Source organism: Cololabis saira, chromosome 10 (genome assembly GCF_033807715.1).
Source record: "Cololabis saira isolate AMF1-May2022 chromosome 10, fColSai1.1, whole genome shotgun sequence".
Taxonomy (NCBI): Eukaryota; Metazoa; Chordata; class Actinopteri; order Beloniformes; family Belonidae; genus Cololabis; species Cololabis saira.
In genome coordinates this window covers 34,712,773-34,736,700 of record NC_084596.1, presented here as the reverse complement: position 1 = coordinate 34,736,700, position 23,928 = coordinate 34,712,773, and the positions used below count along the sequence as shown (strand labels likewise).

Sequence of the window (23,928 nt, the reverse complement as noted above, 5' to 3'; positions counted from 1 at the left end):
GGTTCAAAGCTGTTAACAAATGCCATGTGCGAACCAACTGTTCTCTCATTGGTCAGAAATGAACGCGGAAGGAGTTTCCTCTTCTGTACCCCGGGAAAAACCAAGACAACATAACAGTTATGAGTGAGTTGTGTCAGTTACTGTGTGGATTATGTTCTCACAGCAAACTCCAGGTCTAGAATGGAAGCGAGCCGAGACCACCTCTCCTAGGCGATCTCGGCTCGCTTGTTTTGTCCCGCGAGTTTGCTGTGTTCAGATATACCAAACTAACCGATCTTTAGGGGGAAACACTCCCTGTGCCGGAACAATTGCTCCAAACGGGACCGTTGTGAAAGCACCCTTAGTTTCAGAGAGAACACCAGACAGGGAAGTTGGCATATATAAATGATCTGCCTATGAGGACAGAAAACCTGCAGAAGATATGGAAAAGCACCAGCTCACTCCCTGAATAATTGTGCAACACGAGAAGCAGTACACTTTGTAGCTGTTTGTGAATCAAGTAGAGTGGGTACAGTACTTGAAGAGGAGAGTGACAACACTTTTCCTGGGGACAGTATCTGCAGGGAACAAACCCAAAACATGGAAAAAGACAATTAAAGTGAATGGTCAAGACAGCTCCTTCAAGTTGGATACTGGTGCTGCGGTTACAGTCATTCCAGCATTTGCCTACTCACAAGAACAGCACGGCGCACTTGCTAAAGCAACAGTACTGTTGTGTGGGCCCAGCAACAAACCCCTAAAATTGAGAGGTCTGTTTGAGGGGATCATGGAACATAAAGGCAGGACTACAACACAACCAGACTACGTGGTACAGAAACTTGTTACTCCAGTGCTCGGGTTTCCAGTAATCACAGACCTGCAGGGAATGCATCTTGTCGACACTGTCAGCAGAGACCTGCAAGCTGACATGAAAAAAAAATGTACCACTATGTCTTTACAGGGCTGGGCTGCCTAAAAGGGGAATACAATAATCAAACTGAAGAAGAACACCAAGCCCTAGACATTGAAGCTGCCAAGATGGGTACCTCTCCCATTATATGACCAAGTAAAAGCAGAGCTTGACTAGAATAGTGGACATGGGGGTAATTATGCCAGTAGAGGAGCGGTGGCACCAAAGCCAAGTGGGAAAGAAATCAGAATATGCTCTGTTATGACGCATCTGAATGAGATCATCTCCTTTGAAAGACACTACCGGCCAACAATAGATGAAAAGCTTGATGCCACAGTTGAATTCTGGCATATACCCCAACACCCAGATTCAGTCCCACTGATTACATTTATCACTCCTTTTGGGAGATGTTACAAAAGGCTCCCATGCAGGATTTCCTCCTCACCAGAACATTTCCAAGGCTAACGCAGATGCTGAGAGGACTGGAAGGAACTGTGTGTCATGCAGACGACATCCTTGTCTTGGGAGCGAGCAGACATGACCACAGGCTGCATAAAGTGTTACAGCAACTCCAGGCAGAGGGTTTAACACTCAATGATACATGTCAGTTTGCACTCAAAGTCAAGTGGCCTGGGCATTGAGGAAGACCTGGAACAAAATCAGGTCAATCAAAGTGATGCCTGTGCAAATGTCAAAAGATTTGTGGGTATTATGAACTATGTAGCTCACACAACGAGTTTGGGTCTACTAAAGACGGACTGATTGAGCTTGGGACAGCGCACAGCAGAGCCCTTTTGATGATCTTCACAAAGATCTGAGCTCACCCACAATCCTGGGGTAATATAGTATTAACAGAGATACAAAAGTTGTTGCAGATGCCTACTTTGGGTAAGGGGGAGATTTGTCTTAGAAGCAGCCATCAGGAGAATTTGCGTCCAGTTGCTTTCATATCGTGCAGCATGTCAGACACAGAGCGCAGATACGCCCAAACAGAAAAACAGGTTCTTGTACTAACATGGGCATGTGAACATTTTCAGTTGTATGTAGTTATCACAGACTTTCAGATAAATAGAACAGGATGTAGAGGTATCCATCTGCCTCATAATGGAGTATGTGCCAACATCACAGGAGAGTCTGGAGCAGATCAGGAATGCACAAGATACTGATGATGTCTGCAGCAGGTCGAGGCACAAGAGGTTGGCCCATAAACAGGAAAGCTCTTCCATCTCAACTCCAACCCTACTGGCAATACCACCAGGACCTGCTGGTTGCAGGGGGACTGCTAACGAAAGGCAATCAGCTTGTCATGCCTGTCACCATGCAAGAAGAGATATTGAACAAATTACATGAAGGTCACCCAGGCCTGATAAAGTGTGCCACCAGAGCACAAGAGGTCTGTATTGTGGCCATGATTGACTAAACCAAAGTAATAAATTCAAATAATAAAATAAAATGTAAAGAGGACAACTGCGCAATTCGTGCAAAAGAAGCTTACAACTTCACCAGAGCCACTGATGGCAACACCGCTGCCTGAGGGGCGATGGCAGCAGATCTGTTTCAGTGGACTGATACTGTGTATCTGGAGGTCATTGATTACATCGAAGTGGCTTAGCTCACCTCCACACCACAGCTCAACTTTTAATACAGTACAGTACTTTAATACAGTAATCACTACATGGCACAAGGTCCCAGACACTATTGGGACAGATAATGGTCCCCAGCTGCCTCTGCAGAATTTGTAGCTTTTGCCAAGATTATGACTTTATTCACACTACCAGCAGTCCCCAGTACCCACAAAGCAATGGTTAGGCTGAGAGGGCAGTTAGAACTGTGAAATCTCTCCTGAAGAAGGCGCTTGTGGTTTACAGGGCCACTCCCTTATCACATGGATCGTTCCCTGTGCAGCTATTGATGAGGCGCAAAATCAGGACATCTCTGTCTGTCAGTCAGGAGAAGCTCAAGCCTCAATGGCCTGATTCTCAAGCCTTCCGAAAAAAGATCAGGAGATAAAAAAGAAATAAGCTCCCTGGTTCAATAAAAGTCACAACACAAAGACAAGACAAGAACTCCTCCCAGGCCAAGAGTCTGGGTGAGGAGCATTAAAAGGTCCTGGGACAGTCAGTGGACCTGCTCGGACACCAAGATCTTACAACATAGCCCTACCCTCTGGAAGCCTTAGAAGAAATCGATCTCACATTAGGGTCCTTCCAAAAGACTCCCAGAGTGTGACACGATTTTGGACATTGTATCAGGACCCAAATGTAGGAGAGGAGGTGTCAGGTGAAGTTGAAAAAGTGATTTATTCAAAACAAAACCCACTGTAAGGTACGGATACCAAAAGTTTAACCAATAGGAAGAAAAAATCAGAATGCTACCTGTAGATAAACCAAATAAAACCTGGAAACCCACACAGAGGAACAAACATGGCAAACCCAAGGAAACAGAACGGTGTACAACAGAATGAACAAAACAGTACGGACCAGCACGGAAGAAGAGAAAGACAAGACAAGATGTACTCGGAGGACTGACGAGACACACAGGTGCAAACAATCAGGGCAGATGGGAACAAGGGAAGTCAAATGTATAACTAAACACAAGGACACAGGCTTTCAAAGGAAAACAGGAACAAAAATAAACCAGAAACCATGACAGTGACCAGATTGCACCAGGTCACTCAACCACCAAACAGACTGGATGTGTAAATAGAACGCTGTTGTTTGTTTCACAGGGCAAAATAAACCCTGCACATCTCTGAGGGCTCAGATATCTACTTTGATCTCTAGCATAGGAAAAAAAAGGCAATATGGGTTAAGTGAATCCTATGTACTTATGCTGGCCCATTCATATTCACTGTTAAGTAACAGACACAGAGAAAATGAAATGAAAAAAGATGAATAGTGAGCTAAAGGAGAGGGGTGTAAATGCAGGAGTAAATGTGTAGTAGGAACCAAGGTGGGTTGGTTTCAGGTAGGACACATAAAGAGGATGCTCAATATGTGAATTGTGTAGAATGGGGGAATAACTTATTGCTTGCTTGTGTTGTTCTCTCAGATGTAAGTTGCTTTGGATAAAGCGACTTATATCTCGCTTAGCGTCTGCTAAGCGACAGTAGTAGTAGTAATAAAAATACAAAAGAGCGTCACTCCACTCCTGTGCGGATGATTTATCTACAACGCCACATAGGCCATAACAGTCTGTAGATGATCTGCAGGTCTGGATATGTCTCCCAGTGGTCAGTAGAGGAACTGTAGGTCTTTGGCAATTGACATTTAATTAGCCTTGTATAATAACTGTCCCATTCGATAATAACAAGGATGCTGATGTGGTCCAAAAAGAAACCTGTGATCCAGCTGCTTCCATGTGACACTAATGCTCTACGCTGATGATGTGTGAATGTTCTGCATGTTGGCCTTTCACTGACACAGTCTCAGAAGCAGTCACAAAACCCTCTAAAAGTACATTTACAGGTGAATTTGACTGATGGGATTTTGATTGTTGTTATTTTAGAATGTTGTGTTGTTATACCAGCGCAGCTGAGCGGTGACAGCGTTCATTAGATCAGAGAAACATCCTTCATAATAAAACCATAATTTATTTGACACTTTCACAGAAAACATGTGAGGCGTGATCTATGCCACTCCCTCTATAGAGTCTTAACGTCAATTGAACATCATCCACACTTCTGAATGAGTCCAATCAGAGGAGGAAAAGATGAAAATAAAAAATCTTTCCATCAATCTGCATTTGGAAAGAGCAGAACCAACAGTGTCAGGATATCAGCGCAGCTTTTATCACACAAGGATAACAAAAATGTCATAAAGTCCCGCAGAGCAAAGACCGGGTTAGACTGATCCAGGTCCTGGAGCTGGACTGGTTCTACAGGTTCTATTTCTGGTTGAGCCAGCTGAAGGAGAAGACATGTTTGGGTCCATCTTTGTCATCTGAGTCGCCCTGCTGATCCGACTGAAAAGAAGAAGACAAAGAAAAAGATCAAGACCAAGAAGAAGAACAAGCACCAACTACCAGAACAATAAGACATGAGGTCCACAAAGACTGACTTTCCTACACACCTGAGTGCAGCATTTTCATACCTGAGGGGCAGGGCTGGTGGTGGGGAGGGGCAAAGGATTGGGTGTCTGGCTGGAAGGTGATGGGACAGGGCTCTTCGTCAGTGGGGTTGGGGTGGGCGGGGCCTCTGATGTCCTCTGGGGGGTGGGTGAGAGGACGGGTGAGAGTGGAGGTGGCTGATTGGCCGGCGGTCGTGCAGCTGCTACAGGTGCAGCCTGCTGCGGCTCAGTGTTACTTCCCCCTGTCAGGCCTCTGAGCTCCACATCTTCCTCATCTTCGTCGTCGTCTTCATCAACTGAGATAGACAGTGACCAGTGTTAGCTCAGTGCTAACCTGTTAGCTGCCATGTAGCATGTTTGTGTATTTGTGTTCCCAATTACATGCTAATTCAGTATCATTTTAGCCACTACATTATTGATCTGTCTTCATATTGATCCGTACTACAACAGAGCTGTTTAACTTTGTGACTCAGACTCTCTGACTGTGTAAGATCCTGCAGCCAAAAGCCTTGTTTATAATCAATTTCCATACGTTTGTAAATCTGCCCCATCCAAATGTTTCCACCACTACATCACACACCTCTATGCATTTGTATGGTTGCCAAGCAACACATCCACCAGGGGGACTGCCATCAATAAACAAGACAACTGTGGAGAATGTTGTTTTATTTGCTCTAATTCTGAGTTGGAGGAAACAACAGCAGAAAACAGACTGAATGAAAGTCAATATATAAACATAGACTTCTTTAAATTCACTCATGTGAAACAAACTTAATTTTCAGTGTTTTAGGATGTCTCCTAATTTCCCCCCCATCATTTTGTGGTGTTGAGTTGAACTAGTGACTCGTGACTCAGTACTGCCCCCCCCCCCCCCCCTATCACTTTCTGTGGTAATTCCTAGTTTTGCTCCCAGCTGACTTTTCAGCAGCGCCGAGTCAAACAAACAAAAAAAAAGTTGCGCCGCTTGAAGCTTCTTTCACTCTCATTTTTTAACTTGATATCGAACACAAGTCATAGACCCAGCAATGTACAGCTGGTCATTGACTTCTGTAAAGACACTCCCGTCAAGGCTCCCATCATCATCAACAACCTGTTGATACGTGTCTGATATGTGCTGTTGTCTGCCTTGTCCAGTTTTGTCTGCATTGTTATTACTCTGTCTTTTCCTCTGGAAAATATTCTGTCTTTTGTACTGGTGTGGTGTATTGTTGCAGCTACCACCTGCATCGCAAAACTAATTCCACGAAGAATTCCGCCTAGCCGTAAAACCGAGGCAAGGTGAGTTGAGTCGGTCTGAGTAGGTACTAGTGTAAAAGCGCCATTAGTGGTACTAGTCTACAGTCTTTCTGGTACTAGTCTACAGTCTTACTGGTACTGGGCCATTAGTTTGACCTAACAGTGTGCCTGGGATTTGCAGGGATTTGATGTTGGGTGTCTTGAGGCCATGTTTGAACCCTCACAGGTGACAGCAGCATCACAAACATGTTGTTCCACTCAACAATGGTTTCACGAGTACAGTTTGTTTCCAAAGCCGTTCTTTCAATCAGTCTTTTCAACGTGGCAGAAATCTCTCTTTGTGCCTGTCACCCCATAAGAGTTATTCCTCCCCAAACCAAGATGTCCAACACCCACTTATAAAGTTAAAATCATCGAAGGACTCCACTGTTCTGATTTAGTTCTTTAAATCATTGGTGACAGTCCAGGCCTAGGCAGCCTTTTCTTTAAATAATTTAGTCAGGTAGAGACACTGGAACTTCAGTCCCTGTGTGTTCACCCGACCCATCTAGGTCCAGACAAATCACTATAGGTATCCATAAAAAGCCTTTTGTTTATACATAGAAAATATCTGTGATGAGACTGAACTAAAGAGATGAAAAGCCATCATTTTGGCATTTATCAGCCTGATGATTGAAACAGCCATATTCTGTTATCATGTTGACAGGAAGAAAAGTTTTTAGAGTCAGAGAAAACCGAAAGATATGAACAAAACACCTGAACAAACCAGCAGACGTCTGGAACAAGATGGGAGCAAAGTGGAGTTGTTTGGTCTTAATGTCCAGAACCATGTTTGGAGAAAACCAAACATTTCAGCACTAACACCTCATACCCACTGTCAAGCACAAGGGTGGAGAGATGGAGCAAATCTACATCAGAATGATGAAAAAAACTCAATCAAGGTTCTGGAATGGCCTGGTCAAAGTCCAGACCTGAACCTGAGTGAAATGCTGGGACCATCAGAGAGCTGTATAGAAGTAAACATCTAAAAACCTCAATGAACTGAAGCAACATCGGAAAGAAGATTAGACCAGAATTCCTCCTCATTAATAGTTTTACTTTTTGGCTGATCTTTTATTAAAAAAATAATTGCACAGTGCAAAGAGTTAAACGTGATCAAACTTTCTGATTTGTGGTTTGTTTGGTTTACGTTTGATGAAGTCGACCTCTGCCAGCGCTTTTCTCTGCTGCTCAAAGTTAGCTGTGAAGTGGTCCATCTTCTCATAGCCTCTTTGGACTGTATCCAGGTGGGAATGGTTGGTGCCCTCCAAGAGTCTGAGCAGGAAACACAGCGCCAAGGTCAGCGAACGACAACCAGTCACAACAAAGAATGACAAACAGAAGAGACAGAAAGACTCACTTCTGCAGCAGAGGTTTTGCCGTCTGTGGAAGAAATTCAAAGAGAAACTTTATAAACAACATGAGCACCAACATCTCTGCTGACACTTTTAACTTTCATACATGTGTCTTCTTGTCTCCTATCTTCTCACCTCCTTCATCTGTCTGCCTGTTACTCAGAAATGTATGAATGGGAGGGTAGTAAGTGGAAAAGTTCTGACTGAAAAATCAAAGTGGCTTAAAACTAAAGATGGTTCCTCAATTTTACTCTCAGACAATGACAGTAATATTTATGTGTTCAAAGATCTAAGAACATTTGTACATGCCATGGTGGTGTTGCCTTCACCTGGAGGTACACGGCCATCTCCGGCTCCTCCATGATCTGGAAGGCCGTTTCCAGCAGCTTGGCGGCGCCTTCCAGGTGCTCGCTGTACTTATTCCTCAGACCTCGGATGTAGTCGAGCTTCTCCACCTGCTCAGCATTGATCTTCACCGTCATCTCACCTTTCTTCTCCTCCAGCAGCGCGAACAAGCGATCGAATGTCTCACACACCTTTGATTTCTGCCTACGGCCGTTTTCCTGCAAACACACTCACGTGTGAACCAGGTGGAAAGTCACAGGGTCTTGATTGAACCTCCGGGTACATGTGATCTCCTCCCTACAGAGGAACAGGATTCCAACCTCTACAGCTTCTGATAGATTCTGGTTTGTACATGTGAACAAAGAGCTCGTGCACCAGAGTTGGTCCTGGTGTTCGGGGTTCTGGACCTGCACTGTGGCTTTTCTCTCTATACATCCATTAGCTGCCTTGTTCTCTGCCATTGGAGCTCCAGGCAGCAAACCTGCTACAACCCTTTTATTTTTGTACGAATGGGTTCCTGCTTAACTCTGATCATTGTACAACAACCAAACTTTGTTTCTAGGTTCCAACCAGAAACCAGACCAATAACTGACTAAATGTATTTTAAATTTCTTTTTTTAAAGGTTTTTTTGGGCTCTAGTGGCCCTTTATTGGAGATGCAGACTGGAAAGGGGTAGAGAGAGAACGGGGAAGACACGCAGCAAAGGTGCGCGGGCTGGATTCGAACCCGCGACCGCTGCAGGAGGAGGACTGTAGCCTCAGTATATGGCCCGCTGCTTAACCCACTGCGCTACCGAGCGGCCCATGTATTTTAAATTTCTAATATTTTCAAATATCAGACTTTTGTTTCAGTTGCTTCAGGAGTTTTGTAAAGTCCGGATGGTTGAAACTTTGTAGCTACAACTCATCTACAGTTTTGCTGATAAAATGTTAATAATCTGTTTCAAGGCTACTTGAAAATCAGATTTGTGGGAGTGGCCCAATGTTTTCTTTAGTCTGTGTCTTATGATGTCATAAAAAAAAGAATGATTGTGATAATAATTATTACGTTTCTTTCCTCCATGCGGTGTGTCAAAATTCCCACAGGTCTACATGTAACACACCGACTAACACACTCACATCAATGGTTCTGCAGGTTTCATCCAGCTGATTCATGATGGCCTGAATCCTCTCATTGTTCCCCACCAGCATGGAAATGCAGTCCGTCAGCTCCGTCTGCACGCATACACAAGATAACACACACATAACACATTATAACACACATATACACATGATAACGCATGCATAACCAGGATTATAGTTATAGTTATAAATATAATTAGGTACGCTATTGACGGTCCTTTCTTCCTGCAGCTGACTTCACAATCAGCAGAGCTCCCAGACCACACACTTGCTAAGACTTAAACAGTTTAACCCACTTATGGGAAATAACAATATTCATGTTCAATAATATCATAAAAATTTCCAAATGTGCAATGGTGTAAATTATAACAATGTATGTATGTATGTATACAGTATATGTTGTTGGGCCACAGTCCTGTGAACACGGAAAGACTTGATTTCAATTCTGAGGCCTAGTTCTGAGGCCAGCCTTAATTTCTTACAGCTGACCGCATGGTTCGAAAAAAAGGAACCTCCATAATGACTCAAAGCCCTAGCAGGCTTTGCATTTACGCCATTTAGGTAGGATAGGAAGTAGCACCCTCATTGGTCATAGACTCCAAAACGCAAGCCAGGCCGTCTTCGATTTATGGCAGCTATAAAGAGCAGGCTCCCTCTTTCCTCCTCTCTTTCTCCCAAGATCTCTTCTACCTCGGACCTCTCCACGGTCCCATGGAGTTCTCTGTGAGCTATGAAGAAGGCCACTGCTCCTATTTTAGCATGAAGAGCTACTAGCTATGGGCCGGCCTTCTCCATTATCGGGGCTGAAGAAGCGTCTAGTTACTTTGAAATTGCAACCAGAGTCTGCAATGTTGAAATGAGTGTCCCGCAAACGTTCTGAGCCTCAGATGAGCCGAACGAGGGACCCTTCTATGCCCCGATGACTTGAATGCCTTCAGATCGACCTGGAGCTGAAGGAGGCCCAGGTGCTGTGCCCATGCTGCATCCCCTCATCCACACGGAGACAAGGAGAGCGGGAGAGAGAGAGCCGCTCTTCATCAGGTTTTCTGGTAGTGAGAAGTTATTCTAGTGTCTTGGGTTTTACTTTATTCTCTATTCCTCTCATCCTCTCCTACATATCCACACACACACTCTTATTTTGGCCATAAAGCCTCCATGTTTGTTTTTCACTGGATGAGACTAAATTTTGTCCGCCATTTTGAATCACGTGGGACCACGTGACTTTTTCAGCCATTTTTCTTTTCACGTGAATAAACAGCAATCGTGACACACACACACACACACACAGTCACACACGTATATAATCTGAAGTTTGTGTTTAATGTTTAGTAAATTGTTGTTTATGTGTAGTTTAGGCATCAGAATTTATAATAGTTTATAAGTGTTGTCTCACTATCTTTTAACTTGTGTAAATACATTCTGATTCATTTGAATGAGAGAAGTTGTTTGTGTATATTTTATACATATTTGTCACAGCTGCTGGTTGCAAAGGTCTGTGTTCGGGCTGCTTCCTTCACTGTTATTCTGTAACGCCACCCCTGGCAACAGGTTGGCACGTATGGAATAACAGTTACCTTGAGACTGATTTTTCTGTTCAGCTATTATTTTTCCTGATAAAGTCAGGTGGTGCCCCGTTTTGATTGATTCATTTTGAAAATGTATTTTGATAAGTAATCTTCTTTATTAATTATTAATAACTATCATAAGACTATTATTAATAACTTTCTAATAACTGAACCAGCACCCCCTTTCTGGCACAACAATGTTGTACATTATTCAAGTGTTTATATTTATGTTGCCACTGTTTTTCTTTTTACTATTTGAGAAACACAAAACATTTTCCTCCATTAGCAAATGCTCCGATAGCAAAACATTTTTGCTATTTTAGGTCAGTTGTGATTCTAAAAACGCAGATGTTCTAGACCAGTGGTTCTCAAATGGGGGTACGCGTACCCCTGGGGTACGTGAGATTTTAAAATATACATATATTTAAAAAGTAGTATCCATGCAAAAATCCTTTAAAAATAAATATTTCATAAATAATTGAGGAAAATATACATTTTATTCATAATAATATTCATAAAATGAATTTTATCTTCAGGGGTAGGCTATTCAACTTATTATCCTAAAACCGCAGAGTATCCCCCACACCAGGATGGTTCCACCTAACCTGTCAATCACCTGGCTTCACCTGTCAATCACTTGGACCAACGATGGAGTCGTGGTTGAAGCATAGCAGCAATATTTTTACATTTAATAAATCAGTTACTGATGGCACAGTGCTCTGTTTTAGGTCTTTTTTTTTTTACAACCAAAAGTGCTTTGCACTGGTTAGGGGGTACTTGGCTGAAAAAATATTTCACAGGGGGTACATCACTGAAAAAAGGTTGAGGACCACTGGTCTAGACCCCTGGTGTACGTGCGTGTGTGCGTGCGTTGACCTTCTGCCGGCTGAAGACATCATTGAGGGGCGCCACCTCACAGTCTTTGTGAGCGCCGAACACCTTACAGAGAGAACAGGTGGGGGTGGAACAAGTCAGACAGTAGATGTTGAGCTTCTCGTCCTCATGGGTCTCACACATGGGCTGCTCCTGCTTCACCTCCTGGACGGGTTTACTAACGGGCAGATGGACAGACAGACACAGACAGATGAGCTCACTGATGGACAGATATGTTTACTAATAAATAGATGGGACCAAAGGGTTTTCTAACTGACAGATGGATGCACTGACAGACACAGACAGATGGGCTGACTCATGGACAGATGGACATATCTTTAGCTGGGGACACTAAGGACACCACCTTTTTTTTGTGGTCAAAGCATTTGAGTGAGAAGTGTAGTAATACCTAGAGAACACTGAAGGGATGGGGCGGTACGGCCTGAATACCTTCAGACCAGGAGGAAACAGAACATATTCAAATGGAAACTACAATAGATGTGTCTGTTTCAGGGAGGAGGTGGGTATTGATCGTTGGCTGCTGCTGCCGACTCATGTTGGACATCATCAAGCCCCGCCCCCTCATGCTGAACTTTAGAGGAGAAACCTGATAGTGGCACATGTTTGATTCTGCTGCTGTCTGACCCACATTTAAATATAGTCTGAATGTCATAAACAGCTCACACGTGGAGCCCGGCATTTCCATCTGCTGGTCACCAGAACAACAACACCAATGTTCTTTTTTCCAAATTCTTTTCAGTAACATGACTGGTTATGACTCTGATTTTCAGAGAGGCATGTGTGAATGCCGATGAAGAAATTCTTGAAGTTGAACAACTTCCCCTTCTGGCCTGGCAGGTAGAGCTGGGGGAACTTGAGGCTTAGTCTGACTCCTTTTACCAATCTGAGACAAACTGCATCAACACATTTGATTTAATTACATCTAATTTTAGTCATATAGCATCTGTTGCAATATAAATTGTCTCTCGGTGCTTTCCAGAAACCCAGAACACGACCTCTGAGCAAATGTGAAGAAACAATGGTGTGGCAGGGTGGAGGTGCAGCCACTCAGGTGATTGGGAACAGGTGTTCCCAATCAACCTCTCCACCCTGCCTGCCTTGATAAGAAGTGGCTGCAGAGCAGCAAGAGGGTCGGCTGGCTGAAGGTGCTTGTGCACGTGTGTGGGTGAATTGAGAATAAAACAGTTTGTGCACTAAAACCCTGAGTCCTCTCTGTCCTGTCGGTCGGGCCCCGTAGCACTCGCCCTGCTACAAATGGCAAGAAAAAACTTCCTCTACCAGCTGGGTAGAGGAAGAAAAAAGGAGGAGGGAGATAGGACAGAGAGGATGAGAACAGAGAGATGCATGAATATACTGTCAACATCACATAAGACAAATTATATTAGCAGTAATTATCCATTAGCTGGAGACCTAGGAGTTGTATGTACATATGACTGATACCTGGTTAGTTGGTGGACGACAGAGTGTAGACTGTATATACAGACTGTATAAACAGATGAGACAGCAGACACTGAGGTGGTCAGAGGGGGGGACTGTTTCATCTGTGTGTATAAATGTCCAACAGATACATCTATACGGACAGATGGAGGTAAACAACACTGATGTGAGAGGGGGGGGGGACTGCAGGTCACCATGCAGCTCTAGAAGCTCTGACTTGTAAACATGTACAGAAGAGAAAAGGAGGGGGCAGCACAACAACCTACAAGAACAATGGAGAAAAATTATGCTTACGAGAAAACTTTTAATTAATAACTGAAGATTGAGCTGGAGGAAGAAAAGAGAAGAAGAGGACAAAAGGAGGGATGATGGGCACCGCTCAGTGGATCATGTTGGTGTCCCCCTGCAGCGTAGCTCTATAGCAGCATATCTAGGATGAAGCTGTTTCAGACCAGCTGCTCTAGTCTGGTCCTGCAGCTGCAGCCACGACTACTGGCTCTAACACACTAGGGTTTACACTAACTAGAGGTTTGCTGAACAGAAAGGTTTTAAGTTTGGTTTTATAGGTGGAGGTGGTGTCAGCCTCCTTAACTCAGATTGGAAGTTGGTTCCATAGTAATGGTGCCTGATAGCAGAAGACCCGTCCTCCAAATCTACATTTGGATACTATAGGAACTACGAATAAACCTGCACTCTGAGAACAGAGAGCTCTGTTAGGAACATACGGTACTATCAGGTCTTACAAACCAGGTTATTATGATACTTAAACAACAAATCCTGGTCATGAATAACTGCAAGGTTTCGCTCAGTTGTACTAGAGACCAGCTCAAAATCAGCTAATTGTTTTATGTTGGGACCAAAAACAATAACTTCTTTAAATATAATTGTGGAACGGTTTCAGGAAAATATTCTTCAAAGCAAAATTGTGAAGACTTTAAAAGATCTTACCATGTACAGTTTTTTAATATCATCAAAAGATTGAGAGAATCAAGAGAAATCTCTATATTCCAGGGACAAAGCTAAAGGTCTAAACTGGGTCTGGTGCTCTTCAGGTCTTCAGGCAGCCCTGCATTAAAAATAGACACTTCTCTACTGGAACCCGAGCTCACTTAAAATGGTCTGAGGAAAAATGGAAAACTGTTCTGTGGTCAGAGGAGCCAACACTGGAAATTCATCTTGAAACCACATAGGCTGTGTCCTGCTGACTACAGAGGAGACGAATGGGTTGCATTAGTGTCTATGGTGTAGGCAGCTTCCACATCTGGAAAGGCTCCATCAATTCTGAAAACTGCATAGAGGTTTAGGAACAACGTCTGTTCCCATCCAAACAACCTCTCTTCCAAAGAAGGCATTGCAGATTTGAGCAAGACGAAGCAGAACCACACACTGCATCCATCACAACAGAACTGGTCTACCTGCAGTCCAGACCTTTCACCAGGAAAACACACCTGGAGCATCATGAAACCAAAAATCCAGCAACGAAGCTCCAGGGCTGTTGAGCAGCTAGAATCTTGCATCAGACAAGAACAGGACAACGTTCCTCTCCTTAAACTCCAGCAACTGGTCTCCTCACTTCCAAGAGGTTTACAGACAGTTGTTAAAAGAAGAGGAGCTGCCACACAGTGATAAACATCACTCTGTTCCAACTTTTTACAGATGTGCTGCTGCCATCAGATTCAACATCTGGTATGTTGATGATGCTCTATTGGGAATAGCCTCATGAGATTTGGAAAACGTGCTTTTTTTTAACATTATGTTAAAATTAATGGATTCGATTATTATTGTACTTTTCTCTAGGACACTCAAAGCGCTCACAATGGTTCCATTATTCATTCACTCCTAATTCATACTAGGTGATAGTAAACTACACTGTGGTTTATGTCCTGTAGTTACTACAGGTTAAGTTATGGCTGCCCCGGGGCAGACTGACGGAAATGTGGCAGCCAATCAGCGCCAAAAGCCTCTCCGACCACCACCAGGACATTCATACACATTCACACAATAACCTCATTGGAGGCAAGGAGGGAGAAGTGTCTTGCCCAAGGACACAACAACACATGACTGGGGGAGCGGGGTTCCAAGCGCCAATCCTTCGATCATTGGACGACCCGCTCTACCACCTGAACCACTGCTGCCTCCGAATAAATAATTCTTAGAATTGAGGTTGTATATTACCTTAATGTTTATGTGTGAGTATTAAAATGTCTTGATTAAAAAACATCAAAAGAAACCAAAAGTAAAAAGACAGAATTGTCTCTGAAGTACTTTAATGAATCACTGCAAGCTTTATGAACAATAAAAAGATTACTCAGACGAGATTCATATATGCAACCATGACAACTGGTCATCTGGTCACTCCTCCTCCGCCATCATTAAACGTCATCAGCTATCACCAACCATCATTGCAGTTATTCTGAAGCCATTTATGACATGATTTGTTTGTTGTTGGGGTGTTTTTTTTGTCTTCTTTTTCGTGTTTTATTGGTAAGTACATGATTATTTTGATAATATTGTTTTAGTGTTTGGTTTGCGATTGTAATTCAATTTAAAAAATCAATTCAAAATACTTTCTTGATTCCCAAAGGGAAATGAATCATCGCAGTCTTGTTCATGATTTCAGTCTCTTCAAATATTCATCGTAGAGTTTTATAGCTGTGGTGTGAAGGATTTCCTGTAGCGGTCGATGTGGAACCGGCTCTGACAAAGCCTTCACTGTTGCTGAATCACTGTGTTGGGAAGAGGATCCTCAGTTTTGGCGTTGATCTTCCTTATTTTCTGTTGTGAAGAACATCTGAACTAAACTTATCATCTGTCTGAACTGTCATGTTTATGCAAAACATTGAAATGTTTAAGTTCAGTAATGTTTAGTAAATTTCCTGCTGAAGTCAGATCAAACATCTGGAAACATAATTGTTCTAACCAACCTGGTTTAAACTTGGAGAGAACAATAGTTTTTATGAGAAACAGACTTCAGATGTTCAATAGTTGAATATAACCTCCGTTGTACAAGAAAACATCCCAGAGCTGGCCACGGAGGTGTCTCACGAGAAAACATTTTCTCTTTAAAAAAGAATACGTTCTGTGTTGGGGCTTTATTCACAGCTCAGAAGTCAATATAAGACAGAGTTATAGAAGCTAGACATGGACTACAGCCGGCTGTCAATCATGAAGCCACATAAATGAACAAACATACATAATTTGTAGTTTTATATAATTTTACCTGATGATGTACATAAAATGTCCCCCACACTGTTATACTGGATGTGAACTCTATGGGCCTGATTTACTAAAGGTTTGCATGTGTAAAAACGTGTGCAAACTTGACATCACCCGCAAACCAATGTGCCAGCTGATCTACTAACAGCGTGCAAAGAGGACTGCGCCTCTCAAATGAGCAAAATAGCACACGCTATTCATTTAGTACTTTTGCCCTGATGAATAATCAATATGGGGCGTACCCGCCAGAAATCTCTAAATACTGGGAGGGGAAAATGCAAATAGGTTCATTTACCACACGCAATGAGATTTACCAAGCCTGAAAGTTATTGCGGGGATTGTGATTGCATCTGTATTTAATACGTTCGAAAGGAAGGTGCTAATCTGCCCAGCATTACGCACCGATGGCTGCTGTTATTGTGGCAAGGAGGTGACATCGCCAAAATCAAAGAATACGCAGAGAGAGATTCTTTATTCTGCTGCATGCTATTTTAAAAATGGTTGCACAAGTTTTATTAAAGGCCACTTTTTCTTTAGTTCTTCGCCTTATATCTTGCCACCTTCTTTTAACCTCATCTGCCGTTCTTTTTGTCTTACCAACTGCATTTATTCTATCACAGATTTTCTCCCATATTGCGTTTCTTTTGGTAATGTTTAAATTTCTTTGTTGTAGTTCATGAATGTGTTTATTTGCCTCTTCCACTAATATCTCTAACTCCAACTCGTCAAATTTCATTTTGCGCTTGCGACTATCCTGCTTTCCATCCAGACTCTCCATGGCGCAAACCGTAAGACACGCAACACCTCATTTAAATACTGCTGTTTGCACCTGTTATCAATTGCGCAAGCATTCTTAGTTGATCACCCGCAAAACACACAACAACAGCACGTGCAAACTTTTTCAGTGCACACGCAATTTAGTACTCTTTATTTAGGATCTTAGTAAATCGGGCCCTAAGTCTGCTATAAATGTGTGTATTTTCTGCTCTAAAGTTGGACACTTCAACATGGAGGTCAATGGAGATTGACTCACTTTTGGCTCAAGAACCAAGTAGTCAATAGAGGAACTGGATCCAGACCATACTTCCAGCCTACTTCTTGATCCATCTACGATTTGATCCATCCTACTTCTTGGACTGAGTCAGACCAGTATGCTGATTGAAGACCTTTTTACGTTTTATCACAAATTTGTTTTCTTTGTGACCATTTTGACCAAATTATTCATCCAAATTCAGCAATAAGAAAAAACCTTCATAGAATTGTTTCTGACAGTAAGACCATTTTGTAAAGCAAAAAATGAGGCCACTCCATAAAAGTAGGTGTCTAACAACCGGTTCAACTGCATCAGAACACAGGAAAAAGCATCTACTTCAAACTTTCTTTGGGAAGAACCATCCAGACCCCAACCAGTCCCCCCAATCCAACCCCACCCCCCAAAAAATGACCAACCACCTTTCAAATGCTTCTGACACCCTGGTGTCTGTTCAGGTGTGTTTATGTACCTGGAGCTCCCCTGCTTGTACATGTCGATGATGTTCTCCACCAGCAGGTTCCTCTGCAGTCCATAGACTCCATGTCGGTCCAGAACCACCTCATGTCGGCAGGATGGGCAGCGGAAACGCCCGCCGGATGTCACAGTGGAGCCACTTCTTGTGGACAGGTAGGGATTGGATGCCTGTCAAGGGCAAAGCATCATACAGGTAGAGGTTTACAGCAGGAACCGCGCCTAACAGTCACTGATCACTTCAGTTAAGCAGAGATCAGTCAAAACATCTCTTTTTCTCTTTTTCCTTTTGGCTCTTCCCTTCAGAAGTCACCACAGTATATCACCTATCTCCATCTAACTCTCTGCATCATCTTCTCTCAGACCAATTAACTTATGTCCTCTTTCACTACATCTATAAATCTCTTTGGTCTTCCTCTAGAACTCCCTCCCGGCGATTCCAGCCTTAGCACCCTTCTCCCTATATGTTCAGTATCCCTCTAGTCTGTACATGTAGAAACCATTTCAGTCTGGCTTTTATCACTTTATCTCCAAAACATCTAACACATGCTCTCCCTCTGATGTACTCATTACTGATCCAGTCCATCCTCGTCAGTCCCACAAAGAACCTCAACATTATAACCTCTCCTACTTCCAACTGTGTCTTCTGTTTTCCTCAGTGTCAGTGTCTTTAAACCAAACAACATCGCTTGTCTCACCACCATCTTGTACACATTTCCTTTAATTCTTGCTGTTACTCTTTTATCACACATCACCCCTGACACTTTTCTCCACCCATTCCAACCTGCTTGTACCCTCTTTTTCACCTCTTTTCTGTTGATTCTAGGTACTTAAAACCCTCCACCTTCTTCATCTCTGATCCATGTAACCTCACCGTTCCTCCTGGGTTCCTCACATTCACACACACATGTATTATTTCTTGCTGTGGTTAACCTTCATTCCTCTCCCTGTCACTGCATACCTCCACCTCTCTATATTTTCCTCCACCTGCTCCCTGATCTCACTACAGATCACAATGTCATCTGCAAACACCACGATGCATCTGACCTCATCTGTTAGTCTGTTCATCACCAAAGCAAACAAGAAGGGGCTAATGGCCGATCCCCGATGCAGTCCCACCTCCACTTTGAACTCCTCTATCATACCTACAGCACACCTAACCCATGTTCCATACATGTCTAGCACCACTCTAACATATGTTTGTGCTACTCCGGACTTCCTCATACAATACCATAGCTCCTCTCTCAGCACCCTGTCATCTGTTTTCCCAAGGTCTACAAAGACACAATCCAGCTCCCTCTGACCTTCTCTCCCTCTTTGCTTCTCTGTACTCTGTACTGAATCAACTTCATTGTATGGCTCGTCAACTTTATTCCCCAGTAGTTGCCACAATCTCTGCACTTCTCCCTTGTTCTTAAAAATCACCACCATCACGCTTGTCCTGCGTTCCTCAGGTATCATCTCCATCTTTAATCCATCACTCTTCCACACTTGTTGAGTGTCCTCGTCAAAAACTCTTTTGCGACCTCTCCTAGACACATCCATACCTCTACAGGTACATCATGAGGACCAATTGTCTTTTTACTCTTCATCCTCTTCAACACTCCTCACTCCAGCTGTTGCTACCTCCATGTCCACAACGGTCACCTCTTCTACTCTTCATTCTCTTTCATATTCCTCATTCATCATTTCTTTCCTAACAAACTCCTACTGTACATCAAGATAACTCCTACTCCATTCCTCTTCCCATCAAACCATGATAGAACGGCTTAAATCCTGCTCCTAGGCTCCTTGCCTTGCTACCTTTCCACCTGGTCTCCTGAACCCACAGAATATCTACCTTCCTCCTCTGCATCAAGTCAACTCACTCCCTAGCTTTTCTTGTCATAATCCAAACATTCATACTCTCATACTCTTTCTTGTGATTCACATATTTAGTTTGGCATAGATTTTAATCGGATGTCCTTCCTGACGCAACTATTTGCATTTATCTGGGCTTGGGATCGGCTCAAAAGACACTGTCTTATGACCCCCCGAGGCTGCATTCAGTTAATGGATTGTTTATGAGTTGATTTGTATGAAAAGCTGGATGTGCTGAAGAAGACCAGGTGGAATCGCAGGGGAGTGGCTGGGGCTTGTTGTGTCATGTTCATTTAATATTTCTGTGTCAAATCTGATTTAAAAACGAAAAACATTCTCCATGTAGCCTTTGTTAGCTGGTGTTATCGAGCAAGTTTATTTGAAAAATGTGCAGAGGGATAATCCAGGTGGCTCTCCTGGACCACAGCTGTTTCCTGAAGACGCCAACCCTGACAGACTGATGATCAGCCTGACCAGCCATGCTAAAGCCTGAATTATGGTTCTAGAGCCTACGCCCTAGCCTGACATGCACCTCCCAAAAATTGTGACTACGCGTCAAGGCAATGCGGACCCAACGCGGATCGAGAGGGCTGTGATTGGTTTGCTTGTAGCAACGCATTTCCGGTTCCGGTTCGTGAAGCAGTAGTGAACTTTCTGCGGTCTTTTCTTTGTGTGTGTGTGATTTTTTTTGTACAATAGTTGTCCTTATCCTTTTGATTCACTGTGACCGGAAAAGCCGGAAGCTAAACAAAGTATCAACTAGCGCTCTGGGGGGTACTGCACCACGGCGAAATGGAGTGACGGAGAAGTCCGAAGGATTCACGACGGCGCCACGGCAACGGCGTATGCTCTGTGTTGGTTTAACGCAGAACCATAATTCAGGCTTAACTGTTTTCCTCTTCAAGCCAGTCAGTCTGGTTCTCAGACTGAACTTTGACTTCCAGGAGAAACAGCCTCAGGATGCCAATACATATTTGTATTGGCATTTATTTTTATGATTTGGTATCCTCATAAGTATTTTGTTAAATGTTATTAGGTGGGGGCTCCTCATAAGCCTACTGGCTTGCTCGCTCCTCCCTGCACAGTTTCTTTTAACTGAACTTATTTGTGTAATGTTATTTTTTTATGTTATGTGCTAAATAAAAAAAAATAAATAAAAAAAAAAACATAGACCAACAACCATTCAAAGAAAAGAATCATGTGATGTAGGCAGACCTACAACCAGACGAGAATCAACAAAGACAACTAGAATTTCTGCAACGGAGCAGGGACACTAGTCGATGCCTGTTTGTCGTTTTTACAGTCAAAACGTATTGATCCGAGGTGTTATTAGCAGTACTGCAGACTCTTGGTTTGAATAGTGGCTCTTAAACACTCCTGTATGAGTCTTCATAAAGCCCCGCCCCGCCCCATTGGGTTCGGTTTAGTACTTTCTGTACCGGGAGAATTGTGAATGGACCCAGACCTATTTCACAAGAGAGAGTTTTCATGAAATGATTGACCAGGTAACATTATTGTGGGTCATTACTATGGCAATCGCATAAACTACAACAATCCTTGAATGATTTCTTTTGTTTACTTTTCCTAATGATTCTGGCTATTTTTGATAACATTTTAATAATGATTCCATTCAGTTCAAACTTAATTTTTTGGATGCACAAATCTGAGCTGGATCCTGAAATAATACAACAGGAAGGGAAAAGAAAGGGCATTTCTGATGACTACCTTCGTCTAGTCCTTCAGTCATACTGTCTATGACCAAAGCTGTCTTTGTTTTTGTTGAAGGCCAGTGATGGCTGGTTTTGGACAACATTTGAGTTGCAGATGATTAACATTATTCCTTCTATTCTGGAGCCCAACAACACCGCAATGATATGATATTGTAATGCTTATATCCATGCAGCCAGTCTGTGTCATGGATTCACGTCTCCATCCAATTCCCTTTGTTTTGCTTCCAGCTTGTAGTGTGATGTCGACCATATGAAAGAAGATATTTGGCTAGTCTGGAGTATTCAGGTGTGTCTCAGCATAATGCCAAGATGAAAGGATGTCAGCAACGGTCTAAGAGAAGCAACTGTTGCTGCATAAAATGAAACTATATAATGTTTTTTAAGTGGAAAACATTTAAGACAGTTGTCAATCTTCCCAGGATTGTATGTCTTCAATAAATGTACTCCCCAAGGTCAGGTTGTGCAATGCTCATAGAAATAGAAAGGGCTACATCTCAAAGTCTTCCGGCCTGACTCTGCACATTGAATGTCCCATATTCTGTTTTTCTGACTTTCAAAAGCTAAAAAATTGACTTGAACTCTCTTATAACTAGTTTTCAGTCATAATCAAGGAAAGTCATCTTGGAGATTATGATGGACTTCAAAAAGAGAGACAGTATATTTTCTTCTGTTATCATCAATGGCAAAGAGGTGGAAAAGGTAGATACTTGTAAATACCTGGGCGTGAACTTACAAAAGACCTGACTTGAGCAATGTCCTGTGGACAGATGAGACCACAATGAAGTTGTTTGGTCTTAATCTCCAGTTTCCTGTTTGGAGAACACCAAACAGCATTTCAGCAGAAACACCTCATACACACTGTCAAGCATGGTGGTGAAGGGATGATGGTCTGGGACAAGGGCACATGTCAGTCATTGAGTGGACCATGAACCCCTTTGGAAGACCAGTCTTCAAGAGACAAGTGTGAGGACATCTACCTGACAGATAAAGATGAGCTGTGTAGAAGAATGGATGTCCAATAACCCCAATTCTGTTCGGGTCCCTTAAGATGATTAAAAGATCCTGTCTGGGCTTTAGATGACCCTGTTTGGATTCTACAACATCCCATTTGGGTTCCAGAAGATTCTGTTGGGTTTTTAGAGAACTCTGGCTCTGTCAGGAACCATCTCCGCGTCTCTATCTAGTCCTCTTCCTCCATGAGTGGGGTCTGAACATAGAGTGAACATTTTTAATCCCTATATAGACCACTCAATATATCCACAGTGCATCATGACAATTAGCCTACACCCGATAGTCGCTGGACAGGCATCTGTACCACCATATATTGTGCTCAAGCAGAGGAAAAAAAAAAAAGAAAGACTGGTGGCCATGTACTGGGATGTACAAGAAATGACCTCTAAATGTAAGTACCCAGCCGCTTGACTTAAGTTAACTTCACAGGATCCTGTCCATGATTAGGAGGATCTTATTTGTATCTCAAAGCCACGTGGGGAACAATAATAGACCAGAATTCCCCCACAACCAATTAGAGACCCTGATGAAGACAGACAGGAAACGTCTACTGTACTTCACATGCTTCTGAATCACAAAGGGACTTTTGATTAAAATATATAAGTAATGTAATAACGGTACAATTAATACCAACATTGTGCACATGGCTGTACTTTCGAACATTTCAGTAAAAACTAAGCTTTGATTCGTCCTCAGTTTGTCCAGAACTGAACAGCTGACGTGTGAGTGTTCAGAAATCAGAGCCACCTTGAACGCAGCATGCAGAGGTCTCTTGAAGCCGGCCTTGTGTGTGTGTGTGTGTGTGTGAGTGTGTGTGTGTGTGTGTGTGTGTGAGTGTATCACCTGGAAGATGTCGTTGGCACACTTGCGACACAGATTGTGTTGACATGGCAGGATGACCACCGGCTTGGTGAACATCTCCAGACAGATGGGACAAATGAGCTGCTTCTCCAGACTGTCCATGACGACGGGACGGACGCTACAACACCCAGACAGGAGGACAGGGACAGAAGACCAGGACAGCTGAGGAAGAAGACGTTTTCCCTGAGAAGAAGTGAAACAAAGTGCAGCAGTAGCTCTCTGAGCTCCCCAGGCTGTTTTTAGACTGATGAACGTCAGCCGTTGCCGTGCCGACATGCCCTTATATGTCAAAGGTCAACAGGGGACATTAAAGCTGAGGGGGGTTGGGGGAGGGCTGAGATAACAGGGTCTTGGTTGTTAAAGGGACAGTGTGGGGGCCCCAGACCACCAGCAGCACCCCCCACTGGTCCGACAGACCTCCCCATCCAGACCTGGAGTTCTTCTGCTGACCACTAGCGTCTGGATCCAACAGTGATCTCCATTGACCTCTATGTTAAAATGCCCAACTTTACAGCAGAAATAAACATATTTACAGTCTGGTACAAAAAACTGTTTTGGTCTGTATAGTTACATTTCACATCCATGACAACTGTAAGGGGGAGTTTTACGTAATAAAATTCCTAAAACCACCAATCTCTAGATACGTATGTATGTATCTAACCAGATGTCCAGATTTAAATGATGGCTGCAGCTGGAACTACACATCTGTAAAGTCTGACTAGTATTTTTCTTTTTTTATTCTCATTAAATTATGGAATCATTTTTCAAAATGTTTCAAAATATGCTTATTTGTGGAA

The 23,928-nt window shown here is 43.0% G+C and overlaps 1 protein-coding gene across 1 annotated transcript; it reads right to left on the bottom strand.

Annotated features, from left to right (window-relative positions):
- Window positions 1-4,461: 4,461 nt before the first annotated feature.
- LOC133452960 (E3 ubiquitin-protein ligase TRIM63-like) lies at window positions 4,462-23,356 on the bottom strand. Its single transcript, XM_061732734.1, has 9 exons — window positions 23,114-23,356; window positions 17,668-17,840; window positions 11,495-11,669; window positions 9,051-9,146; window positions 7,916-8,149; window positions 7,592-7,614; window positions 7,382-7,506; window positions 4,981-5,252; window positions 4,462-4,852 (listed from the first exon to the last, which is right to left on the bottom strand). The coding sequence occupies exons 1-9, from the start codon at window positions 23,231-23,233 to the stop codon at window positions 4,775-4,777; spliced, it is 1,296 nt and encodes a 431-aa protein (XP_061588718.1). The 5' UTR covers window positions 23,234-23,356; the 3' UTR covers window positions 4,462-4,774.
- Window positions 23,357-23,928: the final 572 nt, after the last annotated feature.